General features: G+C 39.2%; 1 protein-coding gene across 2 annotated transcripts in view; it reads right to left on the bottom strand.

Annotated features, from left to right (window-relative positions):
* The window catches only part of LOC126248147 (WD repeat, SAM and U-box domain-containing protein 1-like), a 195,236-nt gene that overhangs the window by 108,581 nt on the left and 62,782 nt on the right, over positions 1-23,873 (bottom strand). For both annotated transcript variants that reach the window (XM_049948883.1, XM_049948882.1), the window contains exons 8-9: positions 16,354-16,466; positions 2,017-2,162 (exon numbers count right to left, since the gene is read on the bottom strand). In XM_049948883.1, coding sequence (XP_049804840.1) covers positions 2,017-2,162; positions 16,354-16,466 — 259 coding nt within the window. The remainder of the gene's footprint in view (positions 1-2,016; positions 2,163-16,353; positions 16,467-23,873) is intronic.

The raw sequence follows: 23,873 nt of genomic DNA, 5'->3' as shown, positions 1-23,873 counted from the left end.
TCTCTAAGTAGCCTCTGCCAGACACCAAGTACATTCATTATATATAGTATACTATTTTCTGTACTGCAGTCTGCACCAAAAATAACATAGCACACAACAGAAGCAGCAGTGACCAAAAATATTAGTCTACAATATTATGGACATTAGGTATTCAAATTCATTTATTTGTAGTAGAGCTGTTCTATATACTAGAGTGATCCCTTTTCACAATCACCACTACTGAACAACCAGTACTGAGATAATATGCTATGTATTCACTGATATAAACAGAATAACATGTTGCATAAACACATTCCATCTAACTATGAAGTCTGATTAGCAAAGACAAACTACACTTTGCTCAACAAATAAAATTCTGGTCATGGTTTCCCACATTTGCTAAAAGTGATGTTTTCATCATCTATGTGGATACTCTGCAAATCACACTTACGTGCCTGGTAGAGGGTTCATCAAAGCACCTTCACAATAATTTTCTATTATTCCACTCTCGAACACTGCGTGGAAAGGCCGTACGAGCTCCGATTTCCCTTATTTTATTATAATGATCATTTCTCCCTATCTAGGTTAGTATTAACAAAATATTTGGGGGGGAAGTTGACGATTGAAATTTCATGAGAAGATCCCGCCATAGCGAGAAACATCTTTGTTTTATTGATGTCCGTCCCACATCCTGTATCACATCCGTGACACTTTTTCCCATATTTCTCAATTATACAAACCCTGCTGCCCTTATTTGAACTTTCTCAATATACTTCATTAATCCTGTCTGGTAATAATCCCACACTGTGCAGCAACGCTCCAAAAGAGGACAGAAAAGCATAGTGTAGGCAGTCTCTTTAGTAGGTCTGTTGCATCTTCAAAATGTTGTGCCAATAAATAATAGTCTTTGGTTCACCTTCACCACAACATTTTCTGTGTTTTCTTTCCAGTTTAAGTTATTCATAACTGTGATTCATACATATTTGGTTGAATTTCCAGCCTAGATTTGGTTCATTTATTGTGTAACCAAAGTTTAACGGATTCCTTTTAGCACTCATGTGGATGACCTACCATTTTTCATTATTTAGGGTCAACTGCCAAGTTTCGCACGATACCAGTATCTTTTCTAAATTGTTTCGCATCTTTTGTTAATTTTACTAGATGATAAATGACAGCATCATCTTTAAACAACATAAAATGGCTGCTCAAAATGTCTCCTAAATCATTTATATACATAACGAAAAGCACAGGGCTATACCACTACCTTGGAGAATGACAGAAATCACTTCTGTTTTACTCAATGACTATCCGTCAATTACTATGAACTGTGACCTATCTGACAGGAAATCATGAATCCAGTCGCACAAGCGAAATCCCTAGTCAATAGCAGTCAACACTTCATGCGAATAGAGTTAGTTGTGTTTCAAAATAACGATGTTTTCTAATTCCATGTTGGCTGCGTGTCAATAGACCATTCTCTCTGAGGTAATTCCTAATGTTCGAACATAATATATGCTCCAAAAATCCCGCTACATATTGGTGTTAATGACATGGGCCTGTAATTTAGTGGGTTATTCCTACTGCCTTTCTAGAATATTGGTATGCCTGTGGAACTTTCCAGTCTGTGGTTAGGAATCTTTCACCGAGCGAGTGGTTGTATATGATTGTTAAGTATGGGGCTATGCATCAGCATACTCTGAAAGGAACCTAACTGGCATACAGTCTGGATCAGAAGACTTGCTTTTATTAAATGATTTAAGTTGCTTCACTACTCTGAGTTTATTTACTTTTAAGTTACTCATGTTGACAACTGTTCTTGATTCCAATTCTGGAATATTTACTTCGTCTTCTTTGGTGGAGGAATTTCGGAAGGCTGTGTTTAGTAACTCTACTTTAGCAGCACTGTCATTGACAGTATTTCCACTGTTATCGCACAGAGAAGGCACTGATTGTGTTATATGTAATTAAATATATACTGGAAAGATGGATAATATACAAAAAGAAATTGTAAACACCTTCTTTAAAGCTACAACTAACCCACATCCTGATGCCAGAAGCTTACTCCCAGAAAAATGACATGTGTTGATGCCACCTTCATGACCATCAATGGACTGTAAAAGCTTCACTTCATTTTTATCTCTTTCTGCTTGCCTCATAAGTTCTTCCTCATCCAGTAACCCATGCTGAAACAATTTAAACAGTTATAAGCACACAGGTTCTGCTACTGTAAGATTTTCCTATTGGTATTTAGGTTGTACTCGTAATAATGAACAGAACAACTGCTTGATGTTATACTACTAGACATACAATTTTCATCACCAAAACAGGTGTATAAAAGGACAACAGCTACATTTTTCACAATTTAATTGGTTATAAATATGCAAAAATGATATATTTATTACATATTGTGTGTAGAGAGTACAGAAGAATGAAGAGAATTATTCAGCATCAGTTTTTTTTTTTAATTCTTTCAGCTCAATGCACAAAAAAGGCTAAAAGAGGTAGCTTAATTAAAATGGCTTGTGGGATGCCAACTGAGTAACTTGACAGAATATTTTGATATTTATATTGTTTAATTGTAAGTACTTAAGAAATGAATTTAGAGGGGGCAACAACAGAAAAAGTAACTTGCCAAATGTAATATTCTTTTTAACGTTCTGTATGCTGTAGTTGGTCAGCATAAGGCACAATTGTTTCTATGACAGCAATGTTCATTTCTTTTTAGTGGTTGGTTATAAGAACAGGGAACAATTTCATTAAAGTCATTTCTAATTTTACTAGAAAATAATACTTTGATTTAATGGTTTCTTTAAATGTTCCACTAAAGAGTACTAACTAGGTCAATTCTTATACTTTGGAGTCGTGATGCATGATGCTTCTTTCTGCAGTTGTTGGGCATGTACGTGTTCCCAATGACGATGATCTCACTGGAACACAAGGTGGAACTGTAATGGTGTGTGCAGTTTGCACTAGAGCAGTACATCCCATGACAAAACCATACTAGTAGCACCCACTGCCCACCACTCGCTTCACACACACATGGGGAAGCATGCAACCAGTAATTTCCTCACTAGGTATCATGCGCTTTCATTCGGTATCACATAGTGCTCACTCGGTGAATGTGGGGCAACAGGTGTATGGCCCTGCCACACCACTAGAAAATACAGCCTCTGTACAGCTTTGTCACAACGTAGTTGCACTAATGGGCCTTGCAAGCATTACTACATTTAGAATTAGAATTTTTTTTAGCAGTCAGTTTTCTATGTAGAAAATGAATGTTGTATACCTAAGATTCATCAGTTATTACCACAGCAACGAAGTATGACTATGTATAACAAAATGTAATGTTTAAAAACAAAGATGATGTGACTTACCAAATGAAAGTGCTGGCAGGTCGACAGACACACAAACAAACACAAACATACACACAAAATTCAAGCTTTCGCAACAAACTGTTGCCTCATCAGGAAAGAGGAAAGGAGAGGGAAAGACAAAAGGATGTGGGTTTTAAGGGAGAGGGTAAGGAGTCATTCCAATCCCGGGAGCGGAAAGACTTACCTTAGCGGGAAAAAAGGACGGGTATACACTCGCACACACACACATATCCATCCACACATATACAGACACAAGCAGGTGTCTGTATATGTGTGGATGTGTGTGTGTGTGTGTGTGTGTGTGTGTGTGTGTGTGTGTGTGTGTGTGTGTGTGTGTGTGTGTGTGTATACCCGTCCTTTTTTCCCGCTAAGGTAAGTCTTTCCGCTCCCGGGATTGGAATGACTCCTTACCCTCTCCCTTAAAACCCACATCCTTTCGTCTTTCCCTCTCCTTCCCTCTTTCCTGATGAGGCAACAGTTTGTTGCGAAAGCTTGAATTTTGTGTGTATGTTTGTGTTTGTTTGTGTGTCTGTCGACCTGCCAGTACTTTCATTTGGTAAGTCACATCATCTTTGTTTTTAGATATATTTTTCCTACGCGGAATGTTTCCCTCAATTATAAAATGTAATGTTTTAATCAAATGCTGAATATTACTGAAGATCACTAATTTAGCTGTGGAAATCTAAATTTGCGTGAATAAAAGCTGATGAAATAATGCTCGAACACAGACTCCGGCTAAAATCACGCTGACATTGAGACCATTTTGGACAGAACAAATGAAACAGATTTATATTGAAGAGTGTGACAACTGATTACAATTGTCTGTTTTTTTTTTATAACTAAGAAAACGACTTCAGTCTAGCTACACTGCAGGCTCTCATGAGTAAACTGAGCAAATTAACTACCAGATGATTTTATTTTGAATGTAATTTGGGAGATGAGGGTAAAATCAAATTACTACGAATTATTTATTATTTGGAGGGAGGTGTGGGGGGGGGGGGGGTGGTTACTGGTGTGGAATTGATGACTTCTCACTCTTTGCTGAAGATGATTGCAATTCGAAGTCTTGTATAGTTATTCTCAAATAAAGATGGTGTTAGGTGATATAATGCACTGCTATCCTCTTTACATGTGTAGAAAGTATTACGTTTAGTGTAACAACGGCAAATCTTCGAAAAACAAATAAAGTTTCTGATGAGATGTTTGGAAAAATGTTTACTTAATGAATTATAAAGAATTGGAGGAATAAATGTCATTGGATTTCAAATTTATCAATTATTCATGAAGTTTTTTTATTCATAGGTAATGAATAAATGTTTTATTTGTGTAAATGAATAATATTTCAAAGAAGTATTTTCATTTGTTATACACAAATAATGAATTATAATTTTTAATCTTTATTCCTCATTTGAATAAATGTTGTCCAAGTCTGTGAGGGAGGGAAGCAAAGTGCATCGAACATGTGCACGTTACAATTTCGCAACCTATGTGCAAGCGATTGTGAGCGCATGATATCCGCTTCACTGTGCCAAAGCATGCATTATATGCATGCCTACAGCTAAGTGTTCACCTGCTTGTGTTACTAGGTGAGGAAACATCGGTCATCTGCAGCAAGTTGAGGAAGAGTTTTCGTGCTCTCTCTCTATTTCACACACTGCACATGTATGAAGACAGTGCAGATAGGCCCCATGCTTGCAGGGCTCTATTTTGCATGATCTGCAGTTACCTTAAGACCTTTATTGGCCACCAATTTCTTCCAAACGCAAATTTCTCTTCATGTGGAAATAGCTGGACATTAGTGGGTGCCAAATCTGGAGATTCATAGACATTGAAATTTGCACTTCATATTCCTCACTTTTTCCATTGTAGAAACACCTTTGTGGGTATGTTCACAGTCCTGCAACTTACACAAGTCATTTATTTCTTTTTCATCCTGTTCGTCCAGAAGACTTGTGTAGTATTCACCAATTACTGTTTTACTCTTCATAAAGTAATAAGCACAAAGAATTCCTTCTGCATCCAAGAAAACAATGACCATAAAGTTACTGACAGAGGATGTGAACTTTCCCTTCATTGGCACAAAGCTATTTGCTTCTACCCACTTTCTTTTACCACTGTTCCATTTTTGGCCAGACGTGGTACATCCATGTCTCATCCACAGAAAGAAAATGGTGTCAAACATACAGCATGTTAAGAGTTCAAGTATCAATTTTGTTAACTGCTGAAAATGAAGGAGTGCAATCCTTACAGTCATTCATCAACTTCAGGTGAATTCCCATGTTCACACAAAACATGTTATTGAACAACAGATCCCAACACAATAAAAATGAAGTTTCATCGATACATACACAATCTACCTGACAGGCTGAAAAACTTTCTCCTTGCCTTCACGTGTTAAAACAGTGTGTCACTTTTGTGACAGTGACATCAACAGCCATAACAATTTCACATCAACCACTAATGTGCTGTAAGAGAAATTTCTCTAAACTCAAGAATGCTGTCAGTGGTTGCAACCAATGTCATTATCTGCTTATGACATTGGTAACTAAAAAACTTAACCACTTTTGACCAATAACAAAGTGATCTATAATATCATTTCAGAAATAAGTTGAATTTATGCATACTAAATAAATCTATGTATAACTATATGCTTCCTTAATTTTTGTATTACACAGGAACTTCACACACTTTCCATGTAACACAGTGAGAGGGCTTTATCACTTCTCCATGTCAGCCATATTTACTAACCATTTACGTAAAAATCTCTGCAAAAATCAATGTATTTCATAAGATATTCACAGCATAATTTGTGTGTAATTTTTACTTACTACAATATCCCTAAATTATTTAAAACCAGTAACAGGGTGGTTCCATTGAAAAGGACATGATTGTTTTCTTCCCCCTTCTACGACCAATCCAAGCACATGCTCCTGATGACTGTATCATCAACAGGATGTTAAACACTAACTAACCTACCTTCCTTCCTTCAAAAAGTATGTACATCACAGACAGGTGATAAATGGATTACCAGAGAAAAGAGGGGGGTGGGAGGGAGGAGGGGCAGGCAGTGTGAGCTATGTTGCACTTCATATATAATGTATACAGAATTTACCCTCCTGGACACAAACAATTAATACAATTCAGAATGAATTGTCAGTTTGAAGCAGAGTGTACACTGATTTGGAACTTCCTGGCTGGCTGGCTGTGTGGTAGGGTTGGGTTTGGGTTGGGTTGGGTTGTTTGGGGGAGGAGGCCAAATAGTGAGGTCATCAGTCTCATCGGATTAGGGAAGGATGGGGAAGGAAATACGCCATGCCCTTTCAAAGGAACCATCCCGGCATTTGCCTGGAGCAATTTAGGGAAATCACAGAAAACGTAAATCAGGATGGCCGAATGTGGAACTGAACTGTCATCCTCCCGAATGAGAGTCCAGTGTGCTAGCCACTTCGCCACTTCGCTCGGTGGCTGTGTGGTAGGCTGACTCGAAACCAGAACCTTTGCCTTTCGTGGGCAATTGCTCTACTGACAGAGCCACCGAGGCGCAACTCACAACCTTCCCTCACAGCTTCACTTTCATCAACACCTCTCCAAAATACTCTTTCTCACAGTTCCATTTCTGCTAAGTATGCAGGAGAATTTCTGTGAAATTTGGAAGGTGAAGAAGAGGCACAGGCAGAAATAAAGCTGTGAAGATGGAAGATGTGCCTGGATGGTTCAGCAGGTGGGTAAATTGTCCGTGAAAGGTGTATGTTCTGGATTTGAGTCCTGGTCCAGCCCACAGTTTCAATCTTCCAGGAAGTTTCAACTAATGGAATACTGGAAAGTCTTCAATAGAACAGAAACAATGGAAGAATGAAAAGTAGCCCCTCACCATATAGCTGAGGCATTAAAGTGGTCAACAGCAACACAAACAAGATTGGAATTGTTGCTGAGCTTTTGAACAATATGGTTCTTCAGAACTAACTGAAGACCACGACATGTAGGAACGTGGCCCAATTTTCGGCCATTCTGCAAATCTTCTTCCATTAACCCCGGGCATTGATACGATTTGTTCTCTTTCTGTGTGGCTAGTCCTGTGAGTTACAGCTAGATGGCAAGAATCTCTCATGTGTTCTGCACTGTTGCCCTACTTCACAAAAACCAAATCATTTGTTCGACTGTCATTGTTATTTTTGTGTAGCAATATATCTGTGAATGTGTATCTGTCAATGTGTTAGTGCAATTTCCAAATAAATATGTCAGATGACGGCAATAAACAGGAAGTGCTTCACGAGCAGATGAGGGGAATTATTTACCGCATTTATAACTATTTAAAATGTGAATTTGAACACAAGACTCCTACTGTTGACAAATGAAGATACAAGAATGGAATGCAGAAGCAGGTGATGTCAGTAAGATAACTAAAGAGAGTTGTAAACAAAAGTGTCACAGTGGTAGAAACATCAGGAAAAGTTGGCTTTGTGTCACTTAGAAAGCAACCAAATCATGAGAAACCTTTAACACAAATGGACGGTTTTGACAACAATATTTTAAAGCACTCTATGTTTGAAATGTATATAAAATGTGGATACCTGATATCACAAAAACTTGTTACAATTATGCATAAGAAAATTGGCTTCAAAGTTAGAGGTCCATCAGTGCAAAGAATTTTAAGAGGCATTGGTTTCAAATATGTTAAGAAGAGAGCTTCTGATTGAAAGAAGTGATACAGATACAGTATGAATCACATCCCTTATATAGATGCACGATACAAGAGAAGGAGGTAGTTCGACAGTGTATCACCTTGATGAAACCTGAGTGAATCAGAACCATTCCTGGAATACCTATTGGAAAAAATCACTGGTTGTACTGGCAACTTTAATGTTCCCATAGTAATAGGTTCTTGGATAATTATTCTGCATGCTGACTCTTCTGGTTTTGTTCCTGAGAGTAAATTTGTATTTAGGTTTAAGAAAAAAAGCAGTGAATTACTATCATTCAAAAACAAATGCTGTCAGTTTCAAGAAGTGGTTTACTGAACAATTCTTGCCATACCTTACTTCAAAGTTAGTCATTGTAATGCACCATGCCCATTATAATTCAGTTTTTACAGAGAAAATGGCCAGCACAAACACCAGGAAAGCAGATATTGTGCATTGGCTTAGAAATAAAAATATTCCACATGGCATAAATCAGACTCACACCGAACTCCTGCAGCTCGTTAATTTATACAAGTCACATGACAGAATTTATGAATTTAACTTTCTTGGATGTGAATGTGGTCATGCAATTTTCTGTTTACCCACATATCACTGTCAGTATAATGAAATGGAATTAATTTGGGCACATGTTGAAGGCTATGTGGGAGAAAAAAACAAAACATTCAAGATAACAGACACTGAATCACTTGTGCATGAAGCAACAATGTCCCCTTTCAGTGTGGACACACTGTGTGTAGTTATTTGAAAAGCTTCAGGTAGAAGTCTTTGATACAGAGGTGAAGATGGATATGAGCCTTGAAACTATCATCATCAAATTTACAATCAGATGGTTCGGACACAGGCTCAGATATCAGTGACAGTGATATTATGATGCAGATTAAGAACAAAGTAAAGTAATAATATTCTTGGTTTGAGACTCATGGTTTAAAAAATGTATTTGTCAACATATCAACTGTATACATAGCATGTGAGAACTTCCCAGCCTTTACAGATTAGGAATCTTTATCTTATGAAAGTATGCAGATCATACTGTTCCTAGTGTTGTATCCTCTAATAACTCATTAGAATGGAGCCACATAAATTCATTATTAACTCTGATATCAAACCAATGTAAATCATTGTCATTTTCTTCATAGACAATGATTAATTGTTTGCTTGTGTAATTGGTCATAAATGTGGTCTCTCACTGTAATGCTGAACAAGTTAGTTTACACTCATAATGCCCATTGACAGCAAAAAATATGACTCCATTACCGACCATTTTTACAATAGTCTTTGTGGAGTATTACATTTTTACTTGTAATATAGTGCAAATCCTAATAAATGACACTTATTGCAACCAGTTTCAAAGATACTGTCATTAGACAATTGTCATTTTGAGAAATACTGTACTTGAGGTCTTCACAAAGCTGTGTTAGCTACATCTAAATCTGCATCTACACATGAACTCCTCAAGCCATTGTACGGTGCTTGGTGTAGGGTACCCTACACCATCACTAGTTTTTTCCTTTCCTGTTCCACTACCAGACAGAGCAAGGGAAAAACACCTTCCCTCCAGTGATTCCCATTTGAATTCCTGAAGTATCTCCATAAAACTTGCAAGTTGTTTGAACCTACTGGTAACAAATCTAGCAGCCCAGCTCTGAAATGGTTCGATGTCTTTGGGTTAGACTTGGTGCAGATCCCAAACACTCGAGCAGTACTAAGAACAGTTGGTATTAGTGTCCTATATGTGGCCTCCTTTACACAAATGACCCACACTTTCCTAAAATTCTCCCACTAAAACAGCAGTCGACCATTTGCCTTCCTTACCATAACTCTCACATGCTTGTTCCATTTCATATCAATTTGCAACATTATACCCAGATATTTAAATGATGTTACGGTGTCAAGCAGGACATTACTTATGCTGTATCCAAACATTACAGGTTTGTTTTTCCTACTCATCCACATTAACTTACATTTTTCTATATTTAGAGCTGTCTGCTATTCATCACACCAACTAGAAATTTTGTCTAAATCATGTTGTATCATCCTGTAGTCACAGATATTTGACACCTTCCAGTACACCACAGCACCATAATCAAACAACCACAGATCGCTGCCCACCCTGTCTGCCAAATCATTCATGTATAAACAAAATAATAGCAGTCATATCACACTTACCTGGGGCATTCCTGATAATACCCTTTTCTCTGCTGAACACTTACCATTGTAGGCAACATGCTGAGTTCTATTACCTCAGAAGTCTTTCAGCCTAATCTGTATGTTTGTACCTTCATTAACAGTCTGCAGTACGGTACTGAGTCAAATGCTTTTCGAAAATCTGGAAATATGGAATCTCCATGCTGCCCTTCATCTATAGTTCACAGTATATCATGTGAGAAAAGGGCAAGCTGAGTTTTACACGAGCTATACCTTCTAAAACCGTGTTCATTCTTGGACGTAAAGCTTTTAGGTCTCTAGCAAATTTATCATATTCGAACTCAGAATATGTTCAAGAATTCTGCAGCAAACTGATGTCAAGGGTATTGGCCTCTAATTTTGCAGGTCCATTCATTTACCCTTCTTACATACGTGAGTCATCTGCACTTTTTTCCAGTCACTTGGGACTTTGCGCTGGATGAGATACGATGCCGCAGAGTACACTTTGTACAACTGAGTTAGAATTCTATCCAGATCTGGTGACTTATTTCTGTTAAACTCTTTTAGATGATTCTCTATACCCATGATGCTATTCATATGGGACTCCGTGTGATTGTCAAACAGTGGTATGATTGAACAATTCTCCTGCTTCAACGATTTCTTAAAAGCAGAATTTAAAACTTCTGCTACTGTTTTTTCATCTTCAACTGCTACACAGACAGTTCAATGACTGACTGGATGAAAGCCTTAGACACACTTAGTGAATTTACATACGACAAGAATTTTCCTGAGTTCTTGGCCAGATCTTCTGTTAAGCTATGATGATGGTAGTTGCTATATGCTTTGCTGATAGATCTTTTCACAGACACATGAACTCTACTAACCTTTTCCAGTCATCATTTATGCAGTCTCTTTTGAACTGGTGGTGCAACAGCCTTAGTTTCCTCAGCATTTACCAAATTTCATTGGTAAACCACTATGGGCCTTTTCCATCCTTAATCCACTTACTAGGCATATATCTGTTTAAACATTAATAAAATATTCTCAGTTTCAAGTCACATCAAGTGGTTAACTACCCACGAGCTTTTGGCAGAGATCTCCTCTGTGATTGTAAAGAGCTTGACAGTCATACGAATGCTGCTGCCATGCTTACATAGCTGCACCACTGCTAATGTCGTCACAGGTGCCCAGTCATACACTAGATACAGCAATGTTTTGGATGTGCGATTGCAGAACTCGCTTCAACTCACCAATCACATGATCCCAGGGTGTACTTCAGTGTCCATGTCCAGTGCATACTCCGCCACATCTTTTTTTTTTTTTTTTTGGATAGCATAGATGGAAACAACTTTCATGTTCTATCTGGCGCTGTTCAATAGTGCTGACAGTCTGACTGATATCAGACTGCCCACACGCACACAGTATTTTGTATATTCCAGGTGTTCTGAGGTATACATCATCTTTCACAGGTTTCATTAGTTGCCAGATCTTTCTTGAGAGCCTGAAGACTGTGCCGAGTTATGTTTCTTCAGGAGTCGGCTAATGTTCCCTGTTATTGAGCCACAAAATGATAAAAATGCAATCTTTTTTTACGTCTCCATCACAGACCTTCTGCTATTGTGGCTTAGATGAAACTGCTTGTGAAATTTTTCTGTTGCTGTAACCATTTTCCTTGAAAACTCTACGTAAGTAGCTCAGCTCCCTCGGCAGGATTTCGGCACTGAGATGGTTTCAGCTCAGTGTACCAAGGGCCTCAGAACAGACGGTGCATGTGCTGGGTGGTGGTAGTTGGTGACAAGCAGATACTAGTGTGTGTGTGTGTGGGGGGGGGGGGGGGGGGCTTGTGGTAAACTCTGTGACTGAGATACCCGTTGGGTTTACGACAGCCAAGGACTTCCAGGAACAGCAGGGTACCATCCTTCCATACTTCCAGTGAGAACTTTATGTGGTTGTGGATGTTGTTGATGTGTTCCAGTAACTCTTCTAGCTTTTCATGTCCATGAGGCCACATGACAAAGGTATTGTCAGTGTAGCAATAAAAACATCTAAGTTTTGCAGATGCCAGCTTCCCATAGTGATGCGTCCATCTGGTTGAAATATGCACCACCATTTAAAACATATGATAACATCAGGGTATGTTTAAATAAATCCATGATGATGTTGTCGAAGAGCCAGGACAGCGAGTCCATAGAGTCTGCGATGGGCACAAACGTGAATAGGGAAATCATATCAAAACTAATCATAATATCCCCTTCACCAAGGCATAGATGTTTAATTCAAACAATGAAGTCCACTGTATTCTTTATATGGTGTGCACAATAGCCATCGTGTGTCAAGAGGAGACTGGCCAAATGCTTTTCGAGTCAATGGATTAGCAATCAGATGGTGCTCACTATATGCCTTAAAGGAATATCCTTATACACCTCTGGCAGATGTAAGACATGGGTGGTCTGGGTGCATGAGGAAGGTGGTTATTAATGACACTCACTACAAGTGGCGACTGTTTGAGAAGTCTTCTCCACCATTCTGGGGGTTGGGTCCTGAAGCAGTGTTTTGCACCATCTTCCTTCAGCATCTGTCGAATTTTCACATCATAGACGGCTTGTTCCATTAGGACCCAGTGAAATTGCAGGAGAAGTTCATAGAGAAAGAGAAACGGGCTGAATTCTTTTAAAATGCAAACTGCATGCACCAAACATGACTAGAGCTGAGCACAACAGCCTCCATGCTCTCCACAATGATCCTCTCACTCACATTTGTCATGCCAGTTGACAAAGGCAATGCTGCCATCCTAATGGAACGAGACGACTATGATGCAAAAATCTGATGGGTGCTCGAGGAAGATGCATATGAAAAATTGCATCAGGACCCAACATCCAGAATAGTGAGGAAGACTTATCTAACAGTCATTGCTGGAAGAGTGTGTCACTAAAACAACCTCCCTCAGGCACCCAGACCACCCAAGTTCTACATCTGCCAAAGGTATTCAAGAAGGATATACCTTTAAGGCCTATAGTAAGCACCATCAGATCCCCAAGAGCACCACTGGATCGCCAACCAATATATTTGCAAAGCATTTGGTCAACCTCCTCTCAATGCATGCTGGACATTGTGTGCACCATATAAAGAATATGGTGGACTTCATCGACTGAATTAAACATCTACACCTTGGTGAAAGGGATATTATGATCAGTTTTGATGCAGTTTCTCTATTCACATGTCTACCCATCACAGACACCATGGACTTGCTGTCCCAGCTCTTTAACAACACCGTCGTAGATTTATTTGAACATATCCTGACATCATAATATTTTTTACATGGAGGAGAATATTTCAACCAGATGGACAGCATTGCAATGGGGAGTCCGTTAGCTCCAGTTGTAGTCAATCTCTTTTGGAGCATTTTGAGGACATCATCTGCAAATTCTAGTTATTTTTATTGCTAAATTGACTATAACTTCATCACATAGCCTCGCGGACATGAAAAGCTGGAAGAATTCCTGGAACACATCAACAACATCCACCATGACTACATAAAGTTCACGATTAAAGTAGAGAAGGGTGGTTCCTTGCCGTTCCTGGACATTCCCACCTGTTGTAAACCCAATGGGTGTCTCAGTCACAGCATTTACTGCAAGCCCACTCACGCACTGGGCACCTGTATGCCACTAGCTACCACCACCCAGGACAGAAACGGTCTGTTCTGAGGACTTTGGCACATTGAGCTGAAACTGTCACACACACCAAAAACCTGCTGACGGATCTGAGCTAATTACTTAGAGTTTTCGAGGAAAATAGTTACAACAACAGACAAATTTTGCAAGCAGTTTCATCTAAGACACAATAGCAGAAGGTAGAAGGTCTCTGACGAAGACGCAAAGAAGATAATGTTTTTATCATTTTGTGGCTCAATAACAGGGATGATTAGTCAGCTCCTGAAGAAACATAAAATTGCCACAGTCTTCAGGCCCGCAGAAATGATACGGCAACTAATGAAACCTGTGAAAGACAATGTAGACCTCAGAACTCCTGGAATATACAAAATACTGTGGGGGTGTGGGCAGTTTTATGTCAGTCAGACTGTCTGCACTACTGAAGAGTGTCACATAGAACATGAAAGTTGCTTCCGCCTATGCTATCTCAAAAAATCAGCTTTAGTGGAGCATGCACTGGAAAATGGACACTGAATTGCATTTGACAATACCTCTATTACTGAATAGGCCACAGCTTCTGGGATAGCGAAATAAAAGAAGCAACAGAGGTCAAAATATTGGACAACACCCTCAATAATGACAGTAGACTGCAGCTGAGTATGGCCGGGGAACCTGTGATTGGTGAGTTGAGGCAGGTTCTGCGAGACTGGGCACCAATGACTTCATTGACAATGGCACAGCTACCTACATGCAGTAGCAGCATTAAAATGACAGTCAATTACTTGACAGTGGCAGAGGAGATCTCTGCCGAAAGTTCATGGGCAGTTAACCACTTGATGCAGCTTGAAAGCTGAGAATATTTTATTAATCCCTTCGTACACTGTTTAAACATTGCCCATAATTCCTCTATGCCCATCATACTGGAATTAAATGACTGCAGTTCACTGCTAAGCGAGATGCTCACAACTGCTTATCTGATCTTTCTAGCAGAAACACTTTCATAGCCTTCTTGACTGATTTATTAACTTTCATAACGACAATTACTGTGATGGCACCATGATCACTAATGCCCATCTCCGTACTGACGCCACTGATAAGGTCTGGCCTGCTTGTAGCTGCGAGGTGTAAGATGTTTCCATTGCGTGTGGACTTGCGAACTGGCTGCTCAAGACAGTTTTCCGAAAACTGTGTACAAAAGCCCTTCACAAGACTGTTTGTCTGCACCAACTGCAATGAATCCACAGACATCTCAGTCTATACTCAGAACGTTAAAGTCGCCTCCAACTAGTATTGCATGATCTGGATAACTACATGCTACCAACTGTAGACTTTCTTTGAATTATTTTAGAACTGTCAAAGTTCAATTGGGTGGCTGTTAAAAGCGTCCAACAATTAACTTGGTTTCACCTAGATCTGTTAAATGGGACGAGATGACTTCACTGTCACACTCCATTTCAACCTCTATAGAGAGGATATTTTTGTCAATTGCAATGGAAAGTCCCCCTCATATGGCATCTAACCTGTCCTGATAAATGTTCCCCAACTCGCTAAATTTCTCAGAGCTTTTTACTTTGGGTTTTAGCGAGCTATCGATCCAAAGAATAATTTGAGCCTGAGAACTTTCCTAGAGGATGATAAATTTGGGAACTTTGTTATTAATACTTGGGCATTATAGATCCTTCTGCTTCAATCATTATCATAATACTTTGACAATTCACTGGTAAAATTTAGATAGTCAGAGTGTCTTTACTCTGAACACAGTCTGGTGTCCCTATCTGCGAATTGACTGGTGAATATTCATCACAGTACTTGAAATTACCACTTAGCTGTTCTCTTCTTCACACGTCATGCAGACTATTGCAGTGAAGCAGTGGACACAATGTAGTCAAGATGAGAACTAAGATTTCTCTCATGTAGGCGATTAATTGACATCAGTTTCAAAATTTATCATTCTCCTCACAGATTTGAACATGTAATGCAATGTACCACAGGCAAATGAACCTGACTGTTGTCCACAGCAACACAGTTTGGCAATTCAGACATTATTTGCCCACTCTCTGACACTATGCATATGCAGACCTCATTCCACCCACACACACTTCCCTATCACTCTACCTCTATCTGAAGGCTATTTGAAAACCACATACACAGGTACATTGTCCTGGCTGGCCACATTGTTTCAGTAAACTTTAATCCCTAATTTGTACCAATCTCTCACAAATTTCTGAAAAATTCATCCGTCTGATGTGATTTCTCTCAAGAATGTCTACTGGTCCTAGAACAGAGGCAAGCAAGACCACCTGTGGAGCCTTACACTGTTTTAAAAACAATGCCATCACCTAAAAAGTTCTAAGAATCTGAGTGATCTTCTCGAAAAAAGAATTTATAGATCCAAAAAGACAAAAATGAGCACCACATGAATACAAATGCAAATAGAAATGAGCTGTAATGGATTTCTTCCCACTGACAAAGTACTCGTGCAAATCCATTCATTGTACTCACCTCGGTATTATTGTTGGCATAGTGACGTAGGGCAGAGCATGGTTTTGTCAGTTCTGAGTCTACGTTCAGGTTTCCCGTCAGGTCCCATACTGCAAGGGTCTTGTCATTGGAACCTATTTTTAAGAACAAGAAACATTCAAAATAAGTGATGCAATTATTCTTCGAAATCTACATGTAGAAACTAACATCTAAGAATGTCACAACAAAAGCTATGCACTACACGCACAATGTCATCGGAACTATGTAGAAAATAGAAGATAAATCAATTACATGGTCTGTTACTTCTGTTTCCATAATAACAAGATAAGAAAATGTCCTAATATCACAAATTTTGTGTTTCATATTTTTTCAGAGACTAAGCAACTCCGTCATGCTTTCTTTATCACTGATAGTTTTCTCATCCTTGTCTTTGACTCCTGATTATTTTGCTCAATAAAATATCTCACATACCCAAAACACCTTTGTTTCATTAAATTCTTATACTGGTCACCTCTCTTAATACTTTCCTATCATTTCCGACATTTCATTAGATGCTTAGAAGGTTAGTTCTACAAACAGAAAATAGAAAACTTCTTATTAAAGTGAATTTGTCTACGAGAAATTCTCATAGTGCATCAGGTGGGTATAATCATCATGAGAATGGTGAGGATTATCAGATGTTCAACTGACATTGTCAATAGTGTTGATAAAAAGTAGTAAATGATTAAAACTGTTAGTAAATATGAAAGGCAATGTGCATCAGTCAAAACACAGAGTTCAAAATCATTGCCAATTTTATAATGCATCTTTCGAGGAAAACATGCTGGATGAGGAAGAATATGTCTCAGAGCACATAGTTAAGGGCAGGATCTGCAGGAGATAAGTCTTGTATGTGCCATGCCAACTCAAAAAGCGGAAGTCACCCCTGTATATAAGGAGGGTAAAATAACTGACCCACAAAATTACAGACAAATATCCTTAACATCAATTTGCTGTAGAATTCTTGAACATATTTTCAGTTTAAGTATAATAAATTTCCTTGGGATGGAAAAGCTTCCGCCTACAAATCAGCACAGATTTAGAAAGCATCACTCATGTGAAATTCAGCTTGCCCCTCTTTTTCATGATATCCTGCTAACAATGGATGAAGGGCAACAGGCAAATTCCATACTGCTAGATTTACAAAAAGAGTTTGACATAGTTCCCCACTGCAGCCTGTTGATGAAGGTAAGAGCATACGGGATAGGTTCCCAAATATGTGAGTGGCTCGAAAACCTCTTAAGTAATATGACCCAGTATGTTGTCCTTGACAGTAAGTGTTTACCAGAGAGTGTGAGTGGGAGTGCCCAAGGGAATTATAATATGACTGCTATTATTTTCTACATGAATAAATATTATGGTGGACAGGGTGAGCAGCAATCTGGGGCTGTTTGCTGATGATGCTGTGGTGTACAGGAATATGTCACAATTGAGTCACTGTAGGAAGACAAGTGACTCAAGAAAAAATTTCTAGTTGACATGATGAATGATAGCTAGTTGTAAATGTAGAAAAATGTAAGCCAATGCAGATGAGTGAGAAAAACAATCCCATAATGTTTGAATATAGTATTAGTACTGTGCTAGTTGACACAGTCAGGTTAATTAAAGATCTAAGCATAACGCTGCAAAGCAATATGAAATGGAATGGCCATGTATGGTTTGTACTGGGGAAGGTGAATGCTGATATTGGTTCACTGGGAGTGTGTTACACAGGTGTGGTTCATCTGCAAAGTACATTACATAGAGAACAGTAGTGCGACCCATTTTTGAGTACTGCTTGAGCATTTACAATCCCCACCAGGTCAGGCTTAAGAAACATCAAAGCAATTCAGAGGCAGACCACTACATTTGTTACTGGTAGGTTCAATCAACAAGCAAGTATTATGGAGATACTTCGCAAACTTAAAAGGGAATCCCTGGAGTGGAGGTGATGTTCTTTTTGAGAAAATTTAGAGAACCAGGATTTGAAGCTGACTGCATAACAATCATACAGCCAACAATATACATTTGCATAAGGACCACGAACATAAGATAAATCAGGGCTCATATGGAGACATATAGACAGTCTTTTTTCCTTGCTGTACTTGCAAGTAAAATAGAAAGGGAAATGGCTGGTAGAGGTAAAACATACCCTAGGCCATATACTGCATGGTGGCTTGCGGAGTATGTATTAGATGTAGGTTATTTATTATGACTGAAGAGAACGTAGCAATATTTTGTTATAACCATACAAGAATGAAAATGAATCATGATTTCTGTTACATAATATCATAATTTGTGTAAGGAAATGCTTCCTTCCAGCTTGACAAGTGCAAAGCAGTGCATCAACACACCAGTAGCAATGGTATCATGGCACAGGAGCACTCAATTGAGTTTGCGCTTGTTACAAAAAGACTGATGGAAGCTGTGACTTATGTCAATATTATTCTCGATCTTACACACATCAAATCTTCCCCACTGGGCAAGTCATTTTTCAGTCCAACTCTTGCCTAAGCAACAGAGAATCATGCACAGTGGTTTAAGGAACGCCTATATCTACATTTATATTCCTCAAGCCACTTTATAGTGTGTGGCAGAAGGTACTTTGAGTACCGCTATTAGTTCATCCGTTTCCTGTTTGTCATGAATGGTGTACTAGAAGAATAACTGCTGCCTCTGTAGGAGCTCAAATTTCCTCAATTTTCCTGTCATAGTCGTTTTGTAAAATGGCTAATTCTAGCCAATATCCTGTGGCTTAAATTCACACAATATTAACACAATGAAATACACCAGGAATGTCATCAAACTCCAGTTCAGAAATTCAGAATAACCACTTTTTAATACATAGGAGTTGAGTGGGCAGGTAAAGCTGATGACATCTATACCTGTTTCGAAAAGCTTGGCATCTCTCAATCAACATTAAGTCACATACATGTCAATGCACCTTTCATTAGTTGAATTTAACATTTGTATGCCCACCATCTTCAGTTTTTTTCTGCAATTCATGGCTGTCAATTGTTCTGTTTCCTTCTTAAGTTCTTACTTTGTTCACTCCATACCTTGTCTAAACTTATGACATAACCCCCAATTAGCATTTGAAAATGTCCTCAATCTTCAATAATTATTCCTTCACTTTTTGTTGTCTCTCAACACGTCTCTGTTACATCCTTTGACTGCACTGTATGTCGTTACCCATATGTTAATTTAGCTTTTCTACTCCTTATTTTTTCCAATCTCTTTCTGTGATTGTTGACGTTTTAGCCACCCTCTTTTTTATAAATTTTGAGGTCATTTTCATCTGTTTGGTGATATCTTGTTTTTTAGCTATCTGCCTTCTTTGTAATCTAATTTCCTTGTTAATATTCTCTTTCCTTTGTTGAGCAACATCTATTCTCAGTTTAGTGCTCTCGCCTCTGTGTTTAATTCTATCTCATTCTCTTCTATTTATTCAGTGATGAATTTCTCTTTCTCTTTGTATTAAAAAACTTTCATTTTTTATTAGTGGTAGTATTCATTTCCTTAATTACTGTTGCTTTGTTTCTGTTTGAATTTTGCCTTTGCATACTGACAGCTTTTCTGCACTTATCAACAAAGTTCTTACTGATTAATTGTCCATATGTGTTTTGCATCTTACTGTACAAACATGTTCTTTCCTTTTTCAGTCCTCTGGTCCTCTTTGGTATTGTCACTGCAGCTTAACCAGCACTAAAAACCCTCCATAGTTCTGTGCCTGGGTCCAATAGCACATTCAGAAACGACATCCTCCATAAAACTATCTTCTTTTACTCTCACTTTTCCTCTGTTCACACACCTAATGCCTCCTTTTAATACAGGAGCTTGGTGACACTTCTGGTCCTAGCGACAACAGAATCTTTGGTTTGCCACATGGAAAATGGTTCACAATAATGCACCAAAAAGGAAATTCACTTGAGAAAGTTATGAAATTACGAGGAGACAGTATGGCTGGATGGCATTTACCTTCAAAGGGTGAAATTCCTAGTACTGTTGATAGCTGCATTACATTTCTGTTCTTCTTAATCTATGTTTCTTCTCACTATGTTATTCTATTATCTCTGGATTGAAGCGGTCACAGTGTTAGCAAAGCTTCCACTTCCAACTCTATGTTTCCAAATCTTTGATCTTTGTCCCCTCATCCTCATGACATGGGTCTCAGTGATTCATCCTTTCTTTCCAAACTTTCCCAACTTATCCTCCTGTCCACCTGAAGAAGGAACTAACAGCACAAAAGACTGGGTATAGCTTTTTTTCACATTTAAATGTGTTTATCGAATTTCATCTCCTGAAGGTAAATAATAATTTTTTCCACATTTAAACGTGTTTATTGGCAGTATTTGGAATTTCATCCTTTAAAGGCAAATAGTGGTCAGCCATTCTGTTTCACTCTTCCCTGGAGTGAATTTTCCTTTTTATACAATTAGTCATCTTTCCTGATAATATAATTTTTGTTTTGTCCATGTGTTATCTGTAATTGTTATTTGTCACTTTTTTGTCATTTGGCAGTCTCTCTCCTGTGTTCAATGCTCTTTCTCTTCACTCAATGACATTTTCTCTCTGTTTAGCTATCTTTTCATCCAGCGAACTTTTTCCTTTGTTTTGCAATCATTTCTCTTTGTTTTGTGATTTTTTTGTTTATTTTGAAATCAGTGTTCTTTGCTTCTGATTTTCTTTGGTGTTTAGCAATATAATTTCATTTTTTTTTACAATATTATGAGAAGGATAAATTGCTACTCACTATACAGTGGGGATACTGTGTCGGAGATAAGTACAACAGAAATACTGTCACACAAGTAAGCTTTTGGCCAAAATGGCCTCCATCGGAATTAGACAAACTCAATCCCGCCACCATACAAAATCCTGAGCCTAAACAGATCCAAAAAAAGCCATGAATTTTTCCTCCAAAAGCCTTAGCTCTACAGAAGCATCAGTCCTTTCAAAAGGCCTCATCTTTTGTCCCGCTCCCAAATTGAATCATGCAGTAATTGTTAAAGACCTTCTCTTCTTCTCTGGTCCCTAAGTGGAAACACTTTTTCGCCACCAACCCTACCACTCAGGCTCAACCAAAGACCAATGTTGAACCCTGTCTGACTCAATTCACTCCTCCATCCAACCATGATACACACCCACTGCCCTCAAATCACAGATTTTCTTAACCTCAAACCTTGGCTCACCATCATTCCTCAAATCGCTCAATGTGGAAGCTAACTTACATCCGCAGAAAGAACAGCAATCCACCACCTAAAAACTGATCCCTACCTTATAATCCTACCTGCTGACAAAGGCTCAACCACTGTTTTGATCGCATGGATTACCTGGCAAAAGGACTCCACCAGCTATCAGATTCACCCACCTACAAACTCTGCCATAGTGAGCCCATTCCAGAAATCCAGCAGGACCTCCAGTCTCTCCTCAAATCCTTAGACCCATCTCAGAACCTTTCCCAGGAGTCCATCTTTCTACTCACCCCTACCACTACCTGCACACTCCTACCTTCTACATGCTAACTAAACTCCATAAACCCAACCACCAAAGACACACCATTGTGGGTGGTTACTGTGCCCCCACTGAGAGAAGCTCTGCTCTAGTAGACAAACACCTTCAGCCTAATACCAATAACCCACCCTCCTAAACAACAGATACCAACCTTTTCAATCACCAACCCTCAACACTTCCTGTTCATTTAACACTGCTCGTCACTATTGATGCCATCTTCGCTAGTGTTTATGGCCTTGCTGCTATTGAACACTACCTTTCCCAATGCCTGACAGGTTCCAAACCTACAACCTCCTTCCTAGTCACCATGACCAACTACATCCATATCCATAATTACTTCTCCTTTGAAAGCATCACCTGCAAACAAATCTGGGGTACGACAATGGGCACCCGCAAGGTGCCACCCTATGCCAACGTATTCATGAACCATCAGGAGGAACCCTTTACCCTTTCTAATCACCCAGAATCCCAATCCCCACAGCTGGTTGAGATTCACTGATGACATCTTTGTGATCTGGATCAAGGGTGAGGAAACCCTATCCACATTCCTTCAGAACTTCAACATCTTCTCCCCCTTTTGCTTCACCTGTACCACCTCCACCCAGCAAGCTACCTTCGTTAATGTTGACCTCCACCTCAAAGATGGCTATATAAGTACCTCCATCCACATCAAACCAACCAATCACCAGCAATACTTCCACTTCGACAGCTGTCACCCATTCCATACAAAGAAGTCCCTTCCATACAGCCTAGCCACACATGGTCATCACATCTGTAGTGATGAGCAGTCCCTCTCAAAATATACCAAGGGTCTCATTGAGGCTTTCACAGACTGTAATTAACCTCCCCACCTTGTACAAAAACAGATCTCCCGCAGCTTACCTCTCCAGTTACTCACCACCTACCAAAGTCCCACTGTCTGGCCACGGAGAAGTATTCCCCTCATAACTCAGTACCACCCAGGACTGGAGCAATTGAATCACATTCTCTGCCAGGGTTTCAACTACCTCTCATCATATCCTGAAATGAGGAATGTCCTACCCACTATCTTTCCCACCCCTACCACAGTGGTATTCCACCATCCACCGAACCTACACAATATCCTCATCCATCCCTGTACAACCCCTGCTCCTAACCCCTTTGCTCATGGAGCATATCCCTGTAATAGACCTAGATGCAAGACCTGTCGCATACATCCTCCCACCACCACCTACTCCAGTCCAGTCACAATCATCATCTATCCCATCTACCTGCAATATCAGTCGTGTGATCTACAAGCTGAACTGCAACCACTGTGCTGTGTTCTGCATGGTCATGACAAACAACAAGCTATCTGTCTGCATGAAGGGCCTCCAACAAACTGTGGCCAAGAAACAGCTGAACCACCCAGTTGCTGAGCATTCTGTCGAACATGAGGCTCTTCATTTCAATGACTGTTTCACAGCCTGTGCCATCTAGATCCTCCCCACAACCACCAGCTTTTCTGAACTGCACCGATGGGAACTCTAGCAGCAATAAATCCTCCATTCCCATAATCCTCCTGGCTTCAACCTTCATTAGCCATTGCCCGTGACCCACCTATCCCCTGATGACAGATCATACTGCTCCATTTGCACCCACTCATTTGCTGCTATTATGCCCTTGGGCATTGATGAGACATATTGAATCTTACTTTCACATTTCCAATTTGTTTGATGGTTGCCATAAAACCAAAGTCCCTGACCATATGAGATAGGACACTGCTGGACCTTTGTATATCTTACAGAAGAATTAATTTTGTATTAAATTTTATAGTATTTTACACATCTGCCAAGTTTGTATTCATTCTTTTCTCGGTGCCAAACAGATGTTAGTGGAAATCACCCAAACGTTATTACAAAGACATAACATAATTTTACAATTTATTACATGCAAAATGAAGTGGTTTTTTTTTTCTTTTTAAGTTCATCCAAACTGCATTCAAATACACGTATCACAAAATACAGGAAATGTTCTCAAGTTATCCTTCTACA

The sequence above is a fragment of the Schistocerca nitens genome, chromosome 3 (assembly GCF_023898315.1).
Source record: "Schistocerca nitens isolate TAMUIC-IGC-003100 chromosome 3, iqSchNite1.1, whole genome shotgun sequence".
NCBI classification, from domain to species: Eukaryota; Metazoa; Arthropoda; class Insecta; order Orthoptera; family Acrididae; genus Schistocerca; species Schistocerca nitens.
Note: the sequence above shows the minus strand (reverse complement) of the source record. Positions and strands in the feature narration are given on the sequence as shown.